Source organism: Bufo gargarizans, chromosome 1 (assembly GCF_014858855.1).
Source record: "Bufo gargarizans isolate SCDJY-AF-19 chromosome 1, ASM1485885v1, whole genome shotgun sequence".
Taxonomy (NCBI): domain Eukaryota; kingdom Metazoa; phylum Chordata; class Amphibia; order Anura; family Bufonidae; genus Bufo; species Bufo gargarizans.
In genome coordinates, this window is record NC_058080.1 from 72,810,002 (window position 1) to 72,831,341 (window position 21,340).

General features: G+C 40.5%; 1 protein-coding gene across 3 annotated transcripts in view; it reads right to left on the reverse strand.

Annotated features, from left to right (window-relative positions):
• Positions 1-21,340, reverse strand: part of SLC2A9 (solute carrier family 2 member 9) — a 1,019,898-nt gene that overhangs the window by 751,380 nt on the left and 247,178 nt on the right. For all 3 annotated transcript variants that reach the window (XM_044296370.1, XM_044296363.1, XM_044296352.1), the window contains exons 8-9: positions 1,028-1,215; positions 35-145 (exon numbers count right to left, since the gene is read on the reverse strand). In XM_044296370.1, coding sequence (XP_044152305.1) covers positions 35-145; positions 1,028-1,215 — 299 coding nt within the window. The remainder of the gene's footprint in view (positions 1-34; positions 146-1,027; positions 1,216-21,340) is intronic.

The window sequence follows — 21,340 nt, forward strand, 5'->3', positions numbered from 1 at the left end:
GGGTTGAAGAAATCAATGCAAAAAGCCTACTTACAGATGCAACAGCAGCCAAAATTTCAATGCCCCCTGTGGATAAGGTGATGTATGGAATAGTTTCAGGCTGTATACCGGCTTCCTTAAATATACTATTTGTATAAAACCAAATCTGTAGTGGATCAAAGAAACAAACATAACAAAAGTTTAACAAGTGTCCATCCTGTAAAAAAGGAAGGCAGCGTAGGACTACATGACATTGCAGACTTTAATGTGACCCTGCCTCAATATATGGTATGTCCTGCTGCAGAACCCAAAATATATACCACCCTGGTTGTATGATATCGACCATGCACCACTAGAGGTTTATACTTTGTCAGTCTCAGTTCAATCGCCTTAACTTTCCAGATGTTCTTTTTTCATTTTGCAGTTCTGCATTTTATCACCCTAAATTGTTATATTCTGTATTATATCTACTAGAAGTTATAAATGAATAACCAGTGGTTTGTATTGAAAATCCATCTGTGTGTAACCAGTTACAAGAGTGTCTCTGCGCAGTCTGACATTATCCAATCAGCGCTGCTAATGTCACACTGTGCAGGGACCCCACCCGGGAACACCCAGATGGACCTTTATTGCCGACTGCTGACAATGTCTAGTAGGAATAATATAGGAATGCCTCAACATAGAGGAACAGATGCTTCAGAATTATTACATGGGATATGCAAGTAGTTACTAAAACAGACATGTCAGGAAAAATTCCATATCCTCTTTAATACCAACTTGCTTGAGGCAAATATCTTTTTGCATAAAAGCCATGTTTTGGTGCAAACTTGGTTTTGCAGCAGTCAGAAATAGGCTGCTGGCATACAGCTTCCTGCCAGTAGAGGGCGCATTCCAGCAGCACACTGGAGGAAAAGGAGGTCCCTTTGTGCTTACTGAGGAAAGAGGAGGTCCTGCTATGACTACTGTGGAAAGGAGGGCTCTGCTGTCTCTACTGGGGGAAGAATGGGAAGCAATCATGTGAGTCCTGTAATATGAGTCCTGTACTTACAGCATTCAGGCCGCACAGCTGGTAAGAAGCCATCGTCACTATGGCGGTAATAATTTGCCACCTTACTGAGCGCATCTTCAAAAGCTCAATTACAGACACCAAACGAGTGTTCCTCTGTATCCTGGTCTCTGCCAGCACATCGTCAACATCTTGAGAAACATCCTTCCTTCCAAGGAATGTGCGGAAAGCTAAATAAAATAAGAATTGCATTCAGTATCAGAGGATTAGATTCATGGAGGGTAATATACCGTGAAGCAATACATTCTGTATATAAATGTATCCACCCTGACAGAAGACTCCTTTAAACCATTCTCCTACCTGATGGGGTGTTTGCCATTGCTCTATATCCATAAGGTTTTAAAGGGGTTTTCCAAGAATTTTGTACTGGATCGTTGGAGGTCCGACAACCAGCACACCCGCCGATCAGTTGTTTGAGAAGGCAGCGGCGCTTGCAGAAGCACCGCAGTCTTCTCCAACTTTTCCTAGTCCATGTGATGTCTAGTTCATTTGTCACATGGTCTAGGCGCAGCTCAGCTCCATAAAGGGAATGGGGCCGAGTTGCAATACCAAGCACGACCACTATACAATGTACGGCGCTGTGTTTGGTGAGCACAGAGAAAGCCGCTGCCTTCTCATACAACTGATCACCTGGGGTCCTTGGTGTGGGACCCCCACCGATCAAATACTGAAGAACTATCCAAGGATAGATCATCAGTAAAAAAAAAAATCTCTCAGAAAACCCATTCAAATTGAATCTGTCACCAGCGAACTCTATCAAACTGATTGCATAAGGTACCATTAGAGAACATTAAAGGGGTTCTGCAGTTTGTTTTAAAACTGATGATCTATCCTCTGGATAGATCATCAGCTTCTGATTGGCGGGGGTCCGACACCCAGACCCCCGCCGATCAGCTGCTTGAGAAGGCAGTGGCGCTCCAGCAGCGCCGCTGCCTTCTCACTGTTTACCGCTGGCCCAGTGACGTCACGACTAGTAACAACTGGCCTGGGGGCAGCTAAGCTCTGTTCACTTGAATGGAGCTTAGCCCCGCCCAGGCCAGTTGATGCTAGTCGTGACGTCACTGGGCCAGCGGTAAACAGTGAGAAGGCCGAGTGTCGGACCCCCGCCGATCAGAAGCTGATGATCTATCTTTTGCATGGAATTGCATTTTTAAAGATATCATTTGATGTTACAAATCCTAAATTTCTAAACTGTAAACCCTGCCATGGGTTTCTTGTTTTCATTTAAAAGCGTTAAATGGCAAAAATGACAACATGGTTGCTGTATATAGTAGTAGACTGTCCAATGGACCATTTTTTCCAAAAAGCATTTGAAAGTTTAAAACAAGCCACTGCTCATATATGCAATAACATGGTGTAAAGCAATAATCTGTTTAATAAAAATGTTGCCCCACCGTGGATCTACCCTAGTGTACTGTACTCAGGGCTGGCATTAGCGGGGGCAAACTGGGCAATTGCCCAGGAACCCCAACGTGGAAAAGGGGGCCCCCTGCTTCAGGCTCTTCAGCTGAACGTCCGCGGAAGCCAGCGGGCGTTCAGCAGAAGAAAGCTCAGTGCAGAGACGCGGCCAGCTAGTCTTCGCAGCTGCCAGCCGCGCTCCTTGTACTCATCGGCCGCACAGTGATGGAGGAGGGAGTGAGCGTCAAGCAGTAGTCAAGCAGGCTCTCACAGCATCCTAAATCATGAGTCACAGGATCAGAATTCGTGGGGGAAATGCAGTCATCATATGAAACGTTTTCCAAGGTTAAGGGTACTTTCACACTAGCGTTAGAAGAATCCGGCTGGAAGTTCCGTTGCCAGAACTGCCTGCCGGATCCGGAAATCATAAGTTAGCGGAAAATGATTATTTTTTATTTATTTATTTATTTATTTATTTTTTTTTTTTCTTACAAAGTCTCATATTCCACTAACTTGTGACAAAAAATAAAAAATTCTAAGAACTCGCCATGCCCCTCACGGAATACCCTGGGGTGTCTTCTTTCCAAAATGGGTTCACTTGTTGGGTAGTTATACTGCCCTGGCAATTTAGGGGCCCATATGCGTGAGAAGTAGTTTGCAATCAAAATCTGTAAAAAATGGCCGGTGAAATCTGAAAGGTGCTCTTTGGAATGTGTGCCCCTTTGCCCACCTAGGCTGCAAAAAAGTGCCACACATCTGGTATCGCCGTACTCGGGAGAAGTTGGGGAATGTGTTTTGGGGTGTCATTTTACATATACCCATGCTGGGTGAGAGAAATATCTTGGCAAAAGACAACATTTCCCATTTTTTTATACAAAGTTGGCATTTGACCAAGATATTTATCTCACCCAGCATGGGTATATGTAAAATGACACCCCAAAACACATTCCCCAACTTCTCCTGAGTATGGCGATAGCAGATGTGTGACACATTCCAAAGAGCACCTTTCGGATTTCACCGGTCATTTTTTACAGATTTTGATTGCAAACTACTTCTCACGCATATGGGCCCTAAAATGCCAGGGCAGTATAGCTACCCCACAAGTGACCCCATTTTGGAAAGAAGACACCTCAGGGTATTCCGTGAGGGGCATGGCGAGTTCCTAGAATTATTTTTTTTTTTTGTCACAATTTAGTGGAATATGAGACTTTGTAAGAAAAAAATAAAATAAAAAATAAATCATCATTTTCCGCTAACTTGTGACAAAAAATAAAAAGTTCTATGAACTCACTATGCCCATCAGTAAATACCTTAGGGTGTCTTATTTCCGAAATGGGGTCATTTGTGGGGTGTTTGTACTGTCTGGGCATTGTAGAACCTCAGGAAACATGACAGGTGCTCAGAAAGTCAGAGCTGCTTCAAAAAGCGGAAATTCACATTTTTGTACCATAGTTTGTAAACGCTATAACTTTTACCCAAACCATTTTTTTTTTTTACCCAAACATTTTTTTTTTATCAAAGACATGTAGAACAATAAATTTAGCAAAAAATGTATATATGGATGTCGTTTTTTTGCAAAATTTTACAACTGAAAGTGAAAAATGTCATTTTTTTGCAAAAAAATTGTTAAATTTCGATTAATAACAAAAAAAGTTAAAATGTCAGCAGCAATGAAATACCACCAAATGAAAGCTCTATTAGTGAGAAGAAAAGGAGGTAAAATTCATTTGGGTGGTATGTTGCATGACCGAGCAATAAACGGTGAAAGTAGTGTAGTGCAGAAGTGTAAAAAGTGGCCTGGTCATTAAGGGGGTTTCAGCTAGCGGGGTTGAAGTGGTTAAAGAGGCTCCAAAAATTAAGTATTATTTAATTGAATATAATTCCCCGTCTACTTCATAAAATCCAGCTTCTGTCCAACAAGTCATCTCACTCAGCTGGTCCCTGTGCTATACAGCTGCAAAAAAGGGCCAAATCCCTGTCCACATTTGCTTATTTTATTGCATCCCTCTAATTAGTAGCTTAAAGAGGTATTCCCATCTGGGACATTGATGCCATATTTATAGGATATGCCATTGATGTTTGATACCGTAGGTGAGGGTCCCACCTCTGGAACCCGCTCCTATCTTCAGAATGGGGTCCCTAAAGTGAAGTGAAGAGCAATCGAACATGATCGGTCACTCTCCATTCACCGCTTTGGGAGTTCCAAAAATAACCATGCGAGCATGGTCAGCAATTTGCAGCAGTCCTATAGTGGTGAGTGAAAAGGAAGCTGCGCTTGCCCAGCAATTCTTTGATTTAATATATAGTTAGATGAGAGGTTATATATTAGGTTTATGGATGAGCGAATCGACTTTGGATGAAACATCGGAAGTAGATTTGCATAAAAAAACTTTGTTCTAATACTGTATGGAGCAGGAGCTCCGTACAGTATTAGAATGTATTGGCTCCGATGAGCCAAAGTTATTGCTTCGCAAAGTCTCCTGACACTTCGCGTAATAACTTCATAAAATTATTTGTACCGTAAAAAAAAACATTTCCCGAACTCGGGTTCGGTTCCAAGGTACCATTTGGAACCAAACCCAAGTTCAGGAATCCCTAATTAGGTTATAACGTACTGACAGGAATCATTATTTGAAAACCCTGAGGCCCTGTGGACTGTAAGGATTGTAGGGCAAGTACCAAACAGAACTTCCTCACTTTGAGAACACAGCTATCAGCACTAGAGATTTTGTTGACATTTTTTTCAGGTCTGATTCTAACAAAACGGTCAAAAACTGATATGGTACCAAATAGATTCTACCAAAAAGTGCTCCAATTGGCCTGCAAATTGGTATATGGCACTCTGAGGTCTCCAAAGACAATGACAGCAATATTAAATATTGTCAGAGTGACCCTAACATATATAGCTATGTGTAAATGCATGGCTGGCAGCGTTAACAGATAGTCTGTTTAAAAACACACTGTGCAATTGCATTGTTTGGATTTTTTTTTATGAAAAACCATTGTATAAATTGTCCCTTATTGGGGGCAGGTGCCTGCTGGTGTTTATACACACTGTAGTATCATGGTCAACCAATATTAACCGGACAGAATAAATATCAAATAAATCAAAAAAACGGACCCCCAAGGGATCATAATAATCAAATGAAAACATGAAAAAAATGAAACTGACTTTCGTATATATGAAAATCCAAAAGACTTTATTATAACTATATATGAACAATGCATACATGCATGATAAAAAAAAAGGCAGCACAAGGCAGGACACACAGATGAGGAGCAGGACCTAAGGAGAGGCCGGGAGATCAGTGCACGAAAATAACAACAGGGAAAAAAACATACCTCAAAACTTAATGACAGCAACGCCCCGAACAAAGTGCAAAGGAGGCAATTGTAGAGATTGAGGTTAAAGTACAAGGACAAGATTAAACATACCCTGAGTGCTACAAAGATCTCTCGGCCGACTCCTGACCCAACGCCGTTTCGCCAGTAAACCTGGCTTCTTCCGAACTGTCTTCAGTTCCTGCTTGTTCCTGGAGCATTTTCCCTTCAGTTTTGTCTTCAGCAAGTGAAATGCATGCTCAATCGGATTCAGGTGATTGATTTGGCCATTGCATAACATTCCACTTCTTTCCCTTAAAAAACTCTTTGGTTGCTTTTGCAGTAGGCTTTGGGTCATTGTCCATCTGCACTGTGAAGTGCCGTCCAATGAGTTTGGAAGCATTTGGCTGAATATGAGCAGATAATATTGCCCAAAACACTTCAGAATTCATCCTGCTGCTTTTGTCAGCAGTCACATCATCAATAAATACAAGAGAACCAGTTCCATTGGCAGCCATACATGCCCACGCCATGACACTACCACCACCATGCTTCACTGATGAGGTGGTATGCTTAGGATCATGAGCAGTTCCTTTCCTTCTCCATACTCCTCTCTTCCCATCACTCTGGTACAAGTTGATCTTGGTCTCATCTGTCCATAGGATGTTGTTCCAGAACTGTGAAGGCTTTTTTAGATGTTATTTGGCAAACTCTAATCTGGCCTTCATGTTTTTGAGGCTCACCAATGGTTTACATCTTGCAGTGAACTCTCTGTATTCACTCTGGTGAAGTCTTCTCTTGATTGTTGACTTTGACACACATACACCTACCTCCTGGAGAGTGTTCTTGATCTGGCCAACTGTTATGAAGGGTGTTTTCTTCACCAGGGAAAGAATTCTTCGGTCATCCATCACAGTTGTTTTCCGTGGTCTTCCGGGTCTTTTGGTGTTGCTATCCTCACTGATGCGTTCCTTCTTTTTAGGAATGTTCCAAACAGTTGTTTTGGCCCAGCCTTATCGCTTTTGCTATCTCTCTGATTGGTTTGTTTTGTTTTTTCAGCCTAATGATAGCTTGCTTCACTGATAGTGACAGCTCTTTGGATCTCATCTTGAGAGTTGACAGCAACAGATTCCAAATGCAAATAGCACACTTCATATGAACTCTGGACCTTTTATCTGCTCATTGTAATTGGGATAATGAGGGAATAACACACACCTGGCCATGGAGCAGCTGAGAAGCCAATTGTCCCATTACTTTTGGTCCCTTAACAAGTGGGAGGCACATATGCAAACTGTTGTAATTCCTGCACCGTTCACCTGATTTGGATGTAAATACCCTCAAATTAAAGCTGACAGTCTGCAGTTACAGCACATCTTGTTCATTTCATTTCAAATCCATTGTGGTGGTATATTGAGCCAAAAATGTTAGAATTGTGTTGATGTCCCAATATTTATGGACCTGACTGTATATGTCTGCTGAATTATATTTGGGTGAAAGCGTAAAAATGTGCAACAATTACCACAACTAAGTAATACTGTATGTCAACCAATATTAACCGCACAGAATGATATAGAAAAAACGGACCTCAAGGAGTCATAATAATCACCAAAAAATGAAGCTGACTTTCGTGTATATGAAAATCCATATACACAAAAGTCAGCTTTATTTTTTGGTGATTAACTAAGTAGTATGGTAGCAACTGCACCACCAGCAACTTGGTCGGGTGGGAGTTCAGCTTTTGCATATAAGCTATTTGCTGGTTGCAAATATTTTTCTCATGGCCACACATTCCATTATGGAATGTCTCAGGATGAATCAGAAGACAAGGAGGAGGAGTATGAGCACGAGAAGAAGTAGATGATGATGATTATGATGACAAGGACACTGTACTGTTAGTACTACTACTACAGCCATCCACATTCTCACTCAAGGATGATGAAGCACAGGTCTTTTGTTTTCCACTGTGTCGTTTACCATATTATTATGAGGCCTATTTAAACAATGACAAGTTACAGGTTTGTTAACTGATTTTTTAAACAGTAGTAAAATTGCAAGTGATTTTTTGGTAATTAACAGACAGAGACGTAATTAATATCAGTATATTATATCCACAATGCAATAACCGCATATCCTAACAGGAATACTCAATTGTATTTATCAAATCAACAAAAACAAGTACTACTACAATCCTTATAAAAGTATAAAGTATCATTTATTAAACATGATTATAATATTAACACCTTTTCATGATTATAGTAGGGATTTAAATATATAGCGCCACCATAAATATTTAGTGCAAGAAGAAAAAATGATTGCACATATGCCCTGTCTGCCTCGTTATAATGCATCCCCTGCAGTCCGACTACATTAGTGCACTAGTAAGAGAGGAAAAAAGGGTAATAAAAACACCCTGGGCTAATGAATATAAAATTCTAAATTACCACTCATGAAGGCAACCTTGACGCGGTGAGTGGCTTATTACGCTTTGGCCAAAATGTACACCAATGCCTTATTCAACATCCAGCATAAAGGCAAGGCAGAGTGCTGGTTGCAGTGTGCGATTGCATTTTGTGTTTTTAAAATTCTAAATTAGCCTACATACATTTACCTCCCTGGAACTGACATGAAAGAAAGGTCTATTTATCTAGTCTACATAATAGTGTAGAAAGAGACCATTCAATGGTTAACATACCTTAAACTGAATGAAGATAGCGACTTCCCCTCAACACTTATTTCGCGTTACTGCTTCTTTAGGAGGAGAGATTAAAGGGGTTCTGCAGTTTGTTTAAACTGATGATCTACAGCCAGGTCCATAAATATTGGGACATCAACACAATTCAAAATTTTTTGGCTCTATACACCACCACAATGGATTTGAAATGAAATGAACAAGATGTGCTTTAATTGCAGACTGTCAGCTTTAATTTGAGGGTATTTACATCCAAATCAGGTGAACGGTGTAGGAATTAGAACAGTTTGCATATGTGCCTCCCACTTGTTAAGGGACCAAAAGTAATGGGACAGAATACTAATTATAAATACAACTTTTGCTTTTTAATACTTGGTTGCAAATCCAAATATTAAAAAGCTAAAGTTTGATTTATGATTATTATTCTGTCCCATTACTTTTGGTCCCTTAACAAGTGGAAGGCACATATGCAAACTGTTGTAATTCCTACACCGTTCACCTGATTTGGATGTAAATACCCTCAAATTAAAGCTGACAGTCTGCAGTTAAAGCACATAGTTTTTTGTTAGTTTTTATTTCAAATCCATTGTGGTGGTGTATAGAGCCAAAAATGTTTAAATTGTGTCAATGTCCCAATATTTATGGACCTGACTGTATCTTCTGGATAGATCATCAGCATCTGATCGGCGGGGGTCCGACACCCGGGACCCCCGCCCATCAGCTGTTTGAGAAGGCAGCGGCGCTCCAGGAGCGCCGTGGCCTTCTCACTGTTTACCGCAGGCCCAGTGACGTCACGACTAGTATCAACTGGCCTGGGCGGGGCTAACCTCCATTCAAGTGAACAGAGCTTAGCCGCGCCCAGGCCAGTTGATACTAGTCGTGACAGCACTGGGACTGCCGTAAACAGCGAGAAGGCCGCGGTGCTACTGCCAGCGCCGCTGCCTTCTCAAACAGCTGATCACCAGGGGTCCCAGGTGTCGGACCCCCGCCAATCAGATGCTGATGATCTATCCAAAGGATAGATCATCAGTTTAAACAAACTGCAGAACCCCTTTAATTAACTATCCCTCCTCTTCTAAGAATACATTGCACATTGATATTCACAATTTACAATGGTTTATCAATGCAGTAAAGTTTGTTGAATTAAACTGGTATATTAACACAGTAAAATTTGTTGAATTAAACTACTTTATTAACACAGTAAAATGCATTGAATTAAACTGGTATATTGATGCAATAAAATGCGCTGAATTAAACTGGTATATTGATGCAATAAAATGCATTCAATTAAACTGGTATATTAATGTAGTAAAATGTGTTAAATAAAGCTGATATATTGACAGAGTAAAATGTGTTGCATTAAACAATTGTGCAGCTTATCTGGCGAAACATATGCTGCTGGAGGTGCTGGGAATATGCATATAAAACACTTATGAACTGTAGAATCTTCAGATTTTTGTTTCTTAACCGCTTAATGCAAAACAGTGTGCATGTACGGTGGGGGATGCATTGCCAGAATGCATTCCACCGTACATGCACGGCGGGCTGATCGGGCGGGTGCAGGAGCTGCGCCCGCCCGATCACTGAAGGGTCCGGCAGTCCCGGGTAGCCTGATTTTATAAAAAAAAAAAGAAAAAACACACATATTAGGTATTGCCATGTCCGTAGCGACCGGCTCTATAAATATATCACATGATCCACCCCATCTCATAGACACCATAAAATTTTTTAAAACTGTTTTCAAAAAAGCAATTTTTGTCACTTTACATCACTAAAAGTCAAAAACATGCAATGCGACAATTGCATAATAATAACAAGTGCTACACTATAAGTGCGAGATACTTGGCAAATCGTTTTGTACAAAATTATTTGAGCCCGTCTGCCGAGCGTCAAGGCGATCTCTGTTAGACGGGTTCCTACGCTAAATTCTACCTGTTAGGTGCCATGACAGCTGCCATACACTTCAGGGAGTGTAGGTTCCACGTTCCTGCATTGAATACTACCTGTTAGGTGCCATGACGGTTACCATACACTTCAGGGAGTGCAGGTTACACAGCAGGCCCACTCTACAACACCACCGGCGCCAAACGGCTACCAAGGATTGCAGTGAGAGTCCACAAACTATCTCACTCCTGGTGCCATGGCTTCAGTGAGTGAGGGGGAGCAGGCCTGACTATGTACTAACACTAATTAAAATCTGCCTATAGGGCAGACAGGATGGTCAGGAGTGCACGGCTGGGGAGGCAGCCACACCTCCAGTACAAACTGCAAAGAAAAGCCAAAAAAGGGGGTCAGTCAGCACATACCAAACCGCAGTAGCACATTGCTATGGCAGGGAACAACATTAAAAGACAAAAACATGCAATGCGACAATAAACTGCAATATAGAGTACAAAATTGCACTAAAAGTGCAACATCAAGCGACCAAAAAGGCGTATGCCCCCAAAAATAGTACCAATCGACCTGTCACCTCATCCCACAAAAAATGTGCCCCTACATAGGACAATCAAAATAGGATATATCAAAAAAAAAATATATATATATGGCTCTCAGACTATGGAGACACGAAAACATGATTTTTTGGGGGGGTTTCTAAAATGCTTTTATTGTGTTAAAGGGAACCTGTCACCAGGATTTTGTGTATAGAGCTGAGGACATGGGTTGCTAGATGGCAGCTAGGACATCCGCAATACCCAGTCTCCATAGCTCTGTGTGCTTTTATTGTGTAAAAAAAACATCATCTCAGGGACAGGACTCATCTCAGGTTAATTTACATATGTATCAAATCATTTTATTTACACAATAAAAGCGCACAGATCTATGGGGACTGGGTACTGCAGATGTGCTAGCGGCCATATTGCAACCTATGTTCTCAGCTCTATACACAAAATCCCGGTGACAGGTTACCTTTAAATGTAAAAAAGATTTAAAAAAGTATACATATTAGGTATCGCCACATCTGTAACAACCTGCTCTATAAAAATACCACACCAGCCCCTCAGGTGAACACCGTAAAAAAAAAAACAATGTAAAAAAAGCCATTTTTATGTCGATTAAAAAGTCATACGCACCCCAAAATTGTACCAATCAAACCATCACCTCATCCCGCAAAAATGATACCCTACCTAAAACAATCAGCCAAAAAATAAAAAACTATGGCTCTCAGACTATGGAGACACTAAAACATAATTTTTTTTTGTTTCAAAATATTAGTGTATAAAACTTAAATAAATAAAAAAAGTATACATATTAGGTATTGCCGCGTCCGTAACAACCTTCTCTATAAAAAAATTGCATGATTTAACCCCTCAGGTGAAGACCGTAATTAAAAAAACTAATACAAATGGTATCAAAAAGCCATTTTGTCACTTTACATCACAAAACGTGTAATAGAAAGCAATCAAACAGTCATACGCACCCCAAAATATGGCCAATCAAACCATCATCTCATCCCACAAAAATGATACCCTACCTAAGACAATCACAAAAAAAAAATAAGAATAATAATATGCCTCTCAGACTACTTGCTTGTGCAGCACAAAAAAGGATTGTTTCCCGGGGCAGATTATGCTGTGCAAACACGATCTGCTAGTGGGAAATTACAAGACAATGTGGGGAAGAGCTATGGCATTAGCGAGCGCTTCTCACCATACTCTAGAGGAGCTGGAAGAGATTGCTTCGGTCTCGCTAGCGATCAGCAGATTGTCAGGAAGGAACGCTTCCTTCCCGACAATCAGCTAGATTGCCGTCCTGTGTAAAGGGATCTTAAGATTGCTGGCTTGTGTCTGTAATTGGTGTCTGCTGGAGTAGGCAGACATATGGCACATACATCCATTCACATAGCGGGCTGAACTACAGTAAAAATGGTACTGTATCTGTTCTTCTTTGCTGGCCCAGAGCTGGAAGGACCAGCCAATATCCTACGCCCTGATTGGCTGACTGGCTTTCTGTCTGGCATTCAAGTTGGCTGTGGGCAAACCACCTCCCAGGGTAATTTTTTCCTCAGTCTTCATCTTACTTGCCTTGTTTCCATTGTATTTTAACAGGAAAATGGCCGGCTGTTTTGCACAATTTGTCTGAAGCAAATGACTTCAGATTTGTTTGCCAGAAGAATTTTAGCGAAAACCGTAACAAATCAGATTTTTTTTAGAATTGACTCGCTCACTCTCTAATCAGCACAAATTTTGGCGCTGAAAGGGTTAAACGGTAACACGTGTTAAGTCTTTTTTTTATATATTTTTTGTGATTGTTATTGTGTGGAATTTGTACCACATCATTGCCCTCATTCTATATGCTTTTGTATCTCGTTATCCTACTTTGTGTTACATTGTGATACATTATTTTTATATTTCTTTATATCAAGTGAGATATATATATAGTGGATTATTGCCTTCTGTAGTTTTGTAGGCTAGTAGTAGATTCAACAGATTAAAAAGCAAGATAAAGGGGTAAACACAGAACATTAAAAACCAGCTAACATATATAAACTGGAATATATGATATTTCACTAACAGAATTTGGTACAGCTTCAAAGGACTAGGAAACATTCAGAAGCATACTGTACGTAGGTAAAGCCACTTGGAAAAGTTGACTATAAAGTACTGACCTACTTTTATTCCTAACCTCCCAGGAATTGAAGAGAGCTAAGCTAGAGCTAGTAAAAATTCTGAGACATTCACTATAGAAGGGGGAAGGTGCACAAATCAATATAAAAAAGGGACCAATAACTGAGTAACGAGAAATATTTCATGCCACTGCAGCCTAAGCACCTAAAGGTCCATAGGATAGGCCATCAGAATTAGATTGCTAGAGGTCCAACCTCCAAGACTCCCGTTGACCACTGCACTGAAGGAGCTGAGGCACTCCTTCAAGCATTGCACCCCCTTCATTGTTTACTTAGACACATTCCCTCATTACTATTGATGGCTGTGCCTGATGCATTCCCCTTTAATGGTGGTGATCGGCAGGGGTCACTCAGGTCGGACTTTCCCCAAACAATCCCTGATGCCCATCAATGTTTAAAAGTATAATTCCCTCAGTTTTTATGCTTAAGCTCACTATAAAAGTGCCTATTCTTGAAATTTTTTGGGACATCTTCAATAAGTTGCATGGCAGAGTGTATTTTATTTTGCAATCTCTACTCCCTATTGAGTCCTGGACTGACTATTTGCACGTTAGGACTGTAATTGAGGGCCTCTAGGTGTAATGGCAACGCCCCTGTTGCTCCTAGAGCCTAATTTGCATATAATATAACATAATTTTTCTTAGCAATGCGGGCACATATGGACATGGGACTAACACAGATGGCTTCAGCTGCCAAGTGCACATGTAACAGATCAGACGGTGTCATAGGTACAGAACTGCTGACAGATGCCCTTTAATTGCATTATGTGAAACTCTGAGGTTCAGTGTGCAAACTCACATCCCACTCACAGCTTGGCACAGAATCACTTATTCACTTCATACTCTTTTAGACACGCAGGGTAGATATAATTTTTCATAGAAGAATGATTGGAGAATACTCAAGTTGAAATTACTTTTTTACATACGCTTTAAAAGAAAGAATTGAGAATGCCACTTATTTATGCAGATTAAAGATTCTGTCTATAGATCCATCATCGCAGACCATGGCCGTAGAGAATATAGTTGGAAAAAGACATTTATCCTTCAAGTTTAACCAGGAGAAAGGAGGATGAAGAGCACAAAGGGAAGAAGAGAGAAAAAAAAACATCATTTCCCTCAGTAGTCCAGGAACAGGAGGGGAAAAAACCCATAAGACACAAGTTAATTGCCCTAATGGTGTAAGAAAAATCTTTCCTGACCCTCGTAGCCGCCAGACCCCGTGGCAGTTATTAAATAACGATTGAAGTTATTTTGTTTCAAGGAATCATCTCTTTCCTGAGATGATAAAACGTTTCTGCTAACATCAGCTCCTGCGGTAGTCTATTCTGGAGATTCACTGCTCTTACAGAAAAGAAGTCTTGTCGCTTCTGGAGATTAAGCCATTCACCACCCCCAAGGGCCACTTTACAATAAACAACCGTTCCCCTTATTTTTTATACTGTCCATTTATACATTGATACAAGTTGTTCATGTCCTTCTCGAGACATCTCATCTCAAGCTAAATTCTTTAAAGCGTAACTTAACTTTCTGATAGCTTTTAAGAATAAGCTGTCATATTTGTATACTGCAAGCGATTGCACTATATCTGACCATTATTTGGCTTTACTTTACTGGTACTTTTTTTAACAGTCTTTATTATTGCATGCTGCATCTCTAATTGTCAGCAGTCTCTGAGCTGGTGGGTGGAAACTAGCAATGTAATGACGTCTTGCAGTGGCTGGGTTTGGGGTGGCCCCAACGCTACACTGGGTCCCCCCCCAAAAAAAATAAAAAAAAATTGTGGTAATAAGAGAAAATTGTGTAGTGATGTTGTCATGGATTCTGACCACTTTTGGTTCTGCTATTAGATACAAAAAGTGAGTATTTTTATTAGTGAGCGTGAAGCTGATGTTTTATTCAGCAGCAAGATCAAGAAGAAGAGACAAGGCACCTGACATGTATCTTTCATGAGGGAAATAAAGCGTCCTGTGACTCTAGAAATTGGGACTGTGCACTGAAAATGTACCAGAAGAAAGTCGACGGTGCCCGAGTTGACAGTAATGCATGTTTGTCATAATATACTTCAAAAAGTCATGCAATAGAACAGAATGAATATTTTTCTACACCTGGAAAAGGGTCCTGTTACTTTTAAAAAAAAAGTGTAAATGATTGAGTTTTATATTTTTCATTTCATTTTTTCATAATGTGTGACATTGCATGCATTCATTTGTTTCCGAATCTGGATGTGGATCCATCTGACAAATGCATTGCAATACCAGATCCATCTCTCTGGTGTCATCCGGAAAAACGGATCAGGTATTTATCTTTTTCACAGATTTAAAGGACTGCGCATGCGCAGAACGGGAAACCGGATCAGTTTTTCCAGAACACTTGGTACCGGATCTGGCATTAATACATTTCAATGGAAATGAATGCCGGCAATCCGGCAAGTGTTCAGGAATTTTCTCCGGCCAAATACCGTAAAAGGGACTGAACTGAAGACATCCTAAAGCATACTGAACGGTTTGCTTTCTATTCAGAATGCATTGGGAGAAAACGGAAGTGTTATTTTCCGGTATTGAGCCCCTGTGATTGCTAGAAAGAAATTGTCATTTTTATTGTTTACATCAGTCATGGCATAACCCCTTTAACATACTTGGACTGGTCCACTAGATTCCCCAAGGATCCTCTTGTGGGCCCAGTCTATAAAGTTATAATGGACCCCAAAGGTCCAAGATAAAAATTGCATTTAGGGCTGTCTTTGGAGCTTATTACTGGCCACTAGGGTCTAGGTCTTACGTTTTCAATCAATTAGTTAGTCGGACATCCATCATCATCATCCATAGTTCAACATCAAGCATTATTTCAATCTACTAGTTAATACATATCTCCACAGGACCACTATAGGTAGTACAAGTGCAGCCTGGCTTTACTGCCAAGAATCATTTACCCGCAATAATTCCCAACTTCGAGTTATGTAGACATGTTGTTCAATCAAAGCCTACAGCTCCCAGACAGCAGAAGAACCCCGGCTATTAGTTTTTTACACCTCGAGATATTTGACAGCTAAATATAGGACTAATGGTGAAGAAAATTGAGTGAAATATGCATATTATAATGGATATTCATCTATGTAAATTCACAAAAAAGACCATTCATTTCAACCCCATTAAGTTGACATATAAATGACATGTAAATAACTGCAAACCATGAAAACTACAAGGCAATAGACATACACAGATCCATAATAAAGGCACAGCTAAGATCACTGTGAGACTTCATTATTACAGGAATAATTGCACTACTTCCAGCAGACGAGACTGCCAAGGGCCATAATAATCCCTGTCAAACTGGATTCTTAATAAAAAACATGACATCACAAGCCTGACTTATTTCCTTCATCTGCTTCTCAATGTCAAATGAAAAAGAAAAGAAGACAGATTGACTGAGTTTCCCCTAACAGAGCTTGAGAGAGAGTCCATGATGTTAAATATCAGTGAGACTGGTAAACAGGATGGAGGGAGATTGCTATGGGCACAGTAAAAAAAAAAAGGGGCACACAGTATGATCTGACTGGCAGAATAAATTCCTTAGAGGGGTTTTCCAGGAATAACTAACTTCCTGCAGCTAGTGTTGAGCGAATCGAGTCCACAAAGTGGACTTCGATCCAAACTTCAGGATAAATTCGATTCGCTGCAAAGTCGAATTTCCTCGTGCTTCGTGATAGAAAATTGATTTAGCCTGAAAAACAAAAAATAAAAAAATCATACCTGATCTATTTGCTCATGACGGGCTGGCTGCCACCATCTGGCTTGAAGTTCTCGGCCGAAATCCAGTGTGCGGTGAAGTATGACGTTACCACTCAGTCACAAAGCAATTTTTTTTGTAAAACTCTGCCAAGCAGCCGAATCAAATTTTCTAATACTTTGCTCATCTCTACCCACAGATTGCCCCCACTATTGAAAGATTCACGCTTACCTGCTCCCTGCAGCTTCAGTCCTGCGTGCTGGCTCCCGTGTGTTCATCTTCTGGTCCCCGGCTTGTTTATATCAGGCCAGGCATGGACTGTGTCACCTGCTCCACTGCAGCCAACCACTGGCTTCAGTGATGATTTGTTGCAAGTCGTTAGATGCAGAGGAGAGGGCCAGAAGTAAACAAGTCAGGGACTGGAAGATGGACACATTGAAGCCAGCTCGCCAGAGAGGCAGGTGGCAGGTAAGTATGAATCTTTCAATAGTCAAGGCAGGCTGTGGGCATCACTTAAAAGTTAGGTATTCCTGGAAATCCCCTTTGGGAACTAGGTAGTATTAGACTTGTATGCATACATATGATAAGATGGTGACTTGCTGAGATGTTTCTAAATGTACATCGGAGTCTAAGTAGACCTGAGCGAATCTATTCTAAATGAATCAGATTTGTTACGAATTTAACAAAAATTCTTCTGACAAGTAAATCCAAGGTTTTGCTAATGTTCTTCAGCTGAATCACACAAAACAGCATCTGCCATTGCCCTCAATGATTAGTAGGCAGCCTGACAGCCAATCAGAGGGGAGGGTATTGGCTTGTCTATTAGCCTTTGGCTAGCCATGAAGTATAGTCACCCTTATGAGCTTTTTCAGGCAGCTCTGGTTGCATAGAAATGGGGCTTCAGTGGAAAAACGGATTGAATCCAGATGCAATGCGTTTTTCACTGATGGTTGCTAGGAGATGTAGATTGTTATTTTTAAGTTTTTTTTTCCCGCGCATGAAAAAAAGCATTAAAATCTGATTGCACTGATTGCACAGAAAAAAAACTGAAAAACTGAATGCAATTACAGACTAAACTGACTGAACTTTTTCCCGGAACAGACCCTGAGAAAATCCATAACGCTCATGTGAAAGAGGCCTTTAGGTCTTTCAAGGATAGTGTAAGGATATAGTTAGGCAGGCTCGGACTGGCCCACAGGGGTACAGGGGAATCCTCCGGTGGGCCCCTGAGCAAGGTGGGCCCCTAGTCTCCCACTCCCTGCACAAGTGGCACATAACACATTAGACTTACTGCACTACATACATATATTCAATGTACAGCACCTCAACCATGTTCATATGAAAAACTTGTTAAATTATTTATTATATTTGAATGTATCCGTATTGTGGGCCCCGAAAATACATTTTACTGGTGGGCCCTAAGTACTCTAGTCCGACACTGTAGTTGGGTAGATTAAATTGCTAGATTGTATCAGTAGGATGAGCATAGGAGCAGTTAGTGTACTGGGACTGGATGTCTTGCAGTGAGGGCAGCTGCTGGAGCTGTTCAAGTCTTGCACTGTTCGCACAAATATCTTGCACAAAGATATTTTAACTGGGCATAAGCCAGCCTTTTTTCAGAAATCTGTTACAAAGCTTCTATAGTTACAAGTGTTTTATAGACATATTCCCACCACCACCAACAGCATATATTTCACTATATAATTGCGCAATTCAGGGCATTTTAGTGAGTCAATGCCAATGTACAGTGTGTTCACAGTGTGTGCAGGTGATGTTTAATTAGTTCTGTGTTTATTGCAAAAAAAATGTTTCTATGATTTAGAAATATGCAAATAAGCATATTTTCCAGCATCACTGACAGCATATTGTTTGGCAGCAGGTGGTGTCCAAATGCGCCTTCATTCCAAAACAACTGTTAAAAACTTTATTACAAAAATTCTGTTTAGCACAAACTTGTGTACCTAACCTAAGGTATTACTCTATTGGTGCAGACTGAAAAGCTGTGTCAGACCTAGGGCAGGCTTGAGTGGTGGGAGGGGTAATGTTGTTTTTCTTTAATTAATCAAAATTGTCTGGCAAGTGTGTCAATATGTATTAAAGTTTTATACCTGACTTAATGTACATTGTATGGGACTCAGTCCAAGTGCGAAAAAAAAAAAGTTATGTAGATTGTTTTCCAAAACCTGCATATATCAGTCTCTCACAGACATTTAGCCCCTCAGATGCCATAGTCAAATGTGACCACAGCATCTGGAAGCTAAAAAATCCTGGGAGCCCTCACTTCCAGGCCTGAAACTGCTCTCCCTAGCAGTGATCGGAGAGCCAAATACTAAGTGCGGCAGCCTCAGTCCTCCTGAATGATCTGCGGCTGACACAGATATTTTCTTATGGAAACCCTACTCATGGCGGGGCTCCATAGGAACATAGTGAAATTCTGATAGACCCCAATGCTAATGCATTGGTCTATGACAGAAGCGATCTAAAACAGAACTTTAAAAAAGTAAAATATAAAAAATCTAATCACCCTTCTTTAAAAATAAAAATAGATAAACAATAGAAAATAAACATCATAGGCATCACTGAGTGCAAAAACACCAATACTATTAAAATATAAAAATATTTATCCTATACTGTGAATTAGAAAAAACAAAAAAAACTGTGAATTCACCGTTTTTTGATTGCTTCACCTCCACAAAAAAAGAATTAATAAAAAGTGATCAAAAAGTCGGAATCAAGTTTTTTTCCCCAAATTCTCTCCATTTGGAATTATTTTACAGCTTCCACTAAATTGGTGCATTATTAAATAGAGTCATTCATACGGTTATTTGAATGGAAAAATAAAAAAAGTTGTGGCCATCGAAAGTCAGGAAGTGAAAAATGAAAACACAAAGGCCTCTTTCACACAGGCGAGTTTTCCGCGCGGGTGCAATGCGTGAGGTGAACGCATTGCACCCGCACTTAATACATTTATTTCTATGGGGCTGTGCACATGAGCACAGATTTTCACGTATCACTTGTGTGTTGCGTGAAAATCGCAGCATGCTCTATATTGTGTGTTTTTCACGAAACGCAGGCCGCATAGAAGTGAGAGGGGCTGCGTGAAAATCGCAAGCTTCCGCAAGCAAGTGCGGGTGTGGTGCGATTTTCACGCATGGTTGCTAGGAGATGATCGGGATGGGGACCCGATCATTATTATTTTCCCTTATAACATGGTTATAAGGGAAAATAATAGCATTCTTAATACAGAATGCTAAGTAAATTAGGGATGGAGGGGTTAAAAAAAAATTATAATAATTAAACTCACCTTTTTTACAGCTTACACTAAATTGGTGCATTATTAAATGGTGTCATTATAAAGTTTAACTTGTCCTACAAAAAACAAACCTTTATACGGTTATTTGAATGGAAAAATAAAAAAAGTTGTGGCCATCGAAAGTCAGGAAGTGAAAAATGAAAACACAAAGGCCTCTTTCACACAGGCGAGTTTTCCGCGCGGGTGCAATGCGTGAGGTGAACGCATTGCACCCGCACTTAATACATTTATTTCTATGGGGCTGTGCACATGAGCACAGATTTTCACGTATCACTTGTGCGTTGCGTGAAAATCGCAGCATGCTCTATATTGTGTGTTTTTCACGAAACGCAGGCCGCATAGAAGTGAGAGGGGCTGCGTGAAAATCGCAAGCTTCCGCAAGCAAGTGCGGGTGTGGTGCGATTTTCACGCATGGTTGCTAGGAGATGATCGGGATGGGGACCCGATCATTATTATTTTCCCTTATAACATGGTTATAAGGGAAAATAATAGCATTCTTAATACAGAATGCTAAGTAAATTAGGGATGGAGGGGTTAAAAATAATAATAATAATTAAACTCACCTTATCCACTTGTTCGCGCAGCCCGGCTTCTTTTCTTTCTTCTTCTTTGATGACCTGGCAGGAAAAGGACCTTTGATGATGTCACTGCGCTCATCACATTATCCATCACATGGTCCATCACCATGGTGATGGACCATGTGATGGATCATGTGATGATCGCAGTGTTGTCATCAAAGATCCTTTTGCCAGGTCCTGAAGAAAGAAGAAAGAAGAGGAGATCGGCTACGCGACCAAGTGGATGGGGTGAGTTAAATTTGTTTATTAATTTTAACCCCTCAATGGACATTTTACTAAGCATTCTGTATTAAGAATGCTATTATTTTCCCTTATAACCATGTTATAAGGGAAAATAATAAAATATACACAACACCTAACCCAAACATGCCGATTTTTCTCACGTGCGTGCAAAACGCATTAAAACGTTTTGCACTCGCGCTGATAAATCGCGCATTTTCCCGTAACGCACCTGCATCCTATCCGGCCCTTACACGTGACGCCCGTGTAAAAGAGGCCAAAATCCTCCGTAGATGAAAGTGTCTACCCCAATAAGTCTCAGTTTTTTGACCGCTTGTTCAGAACAAGTCACATTTTTTTTATAACACTGTTTGTGTTTAAGCACCATCTGCCCCAACACCATCAACCATAGCTATATATGTCAATGT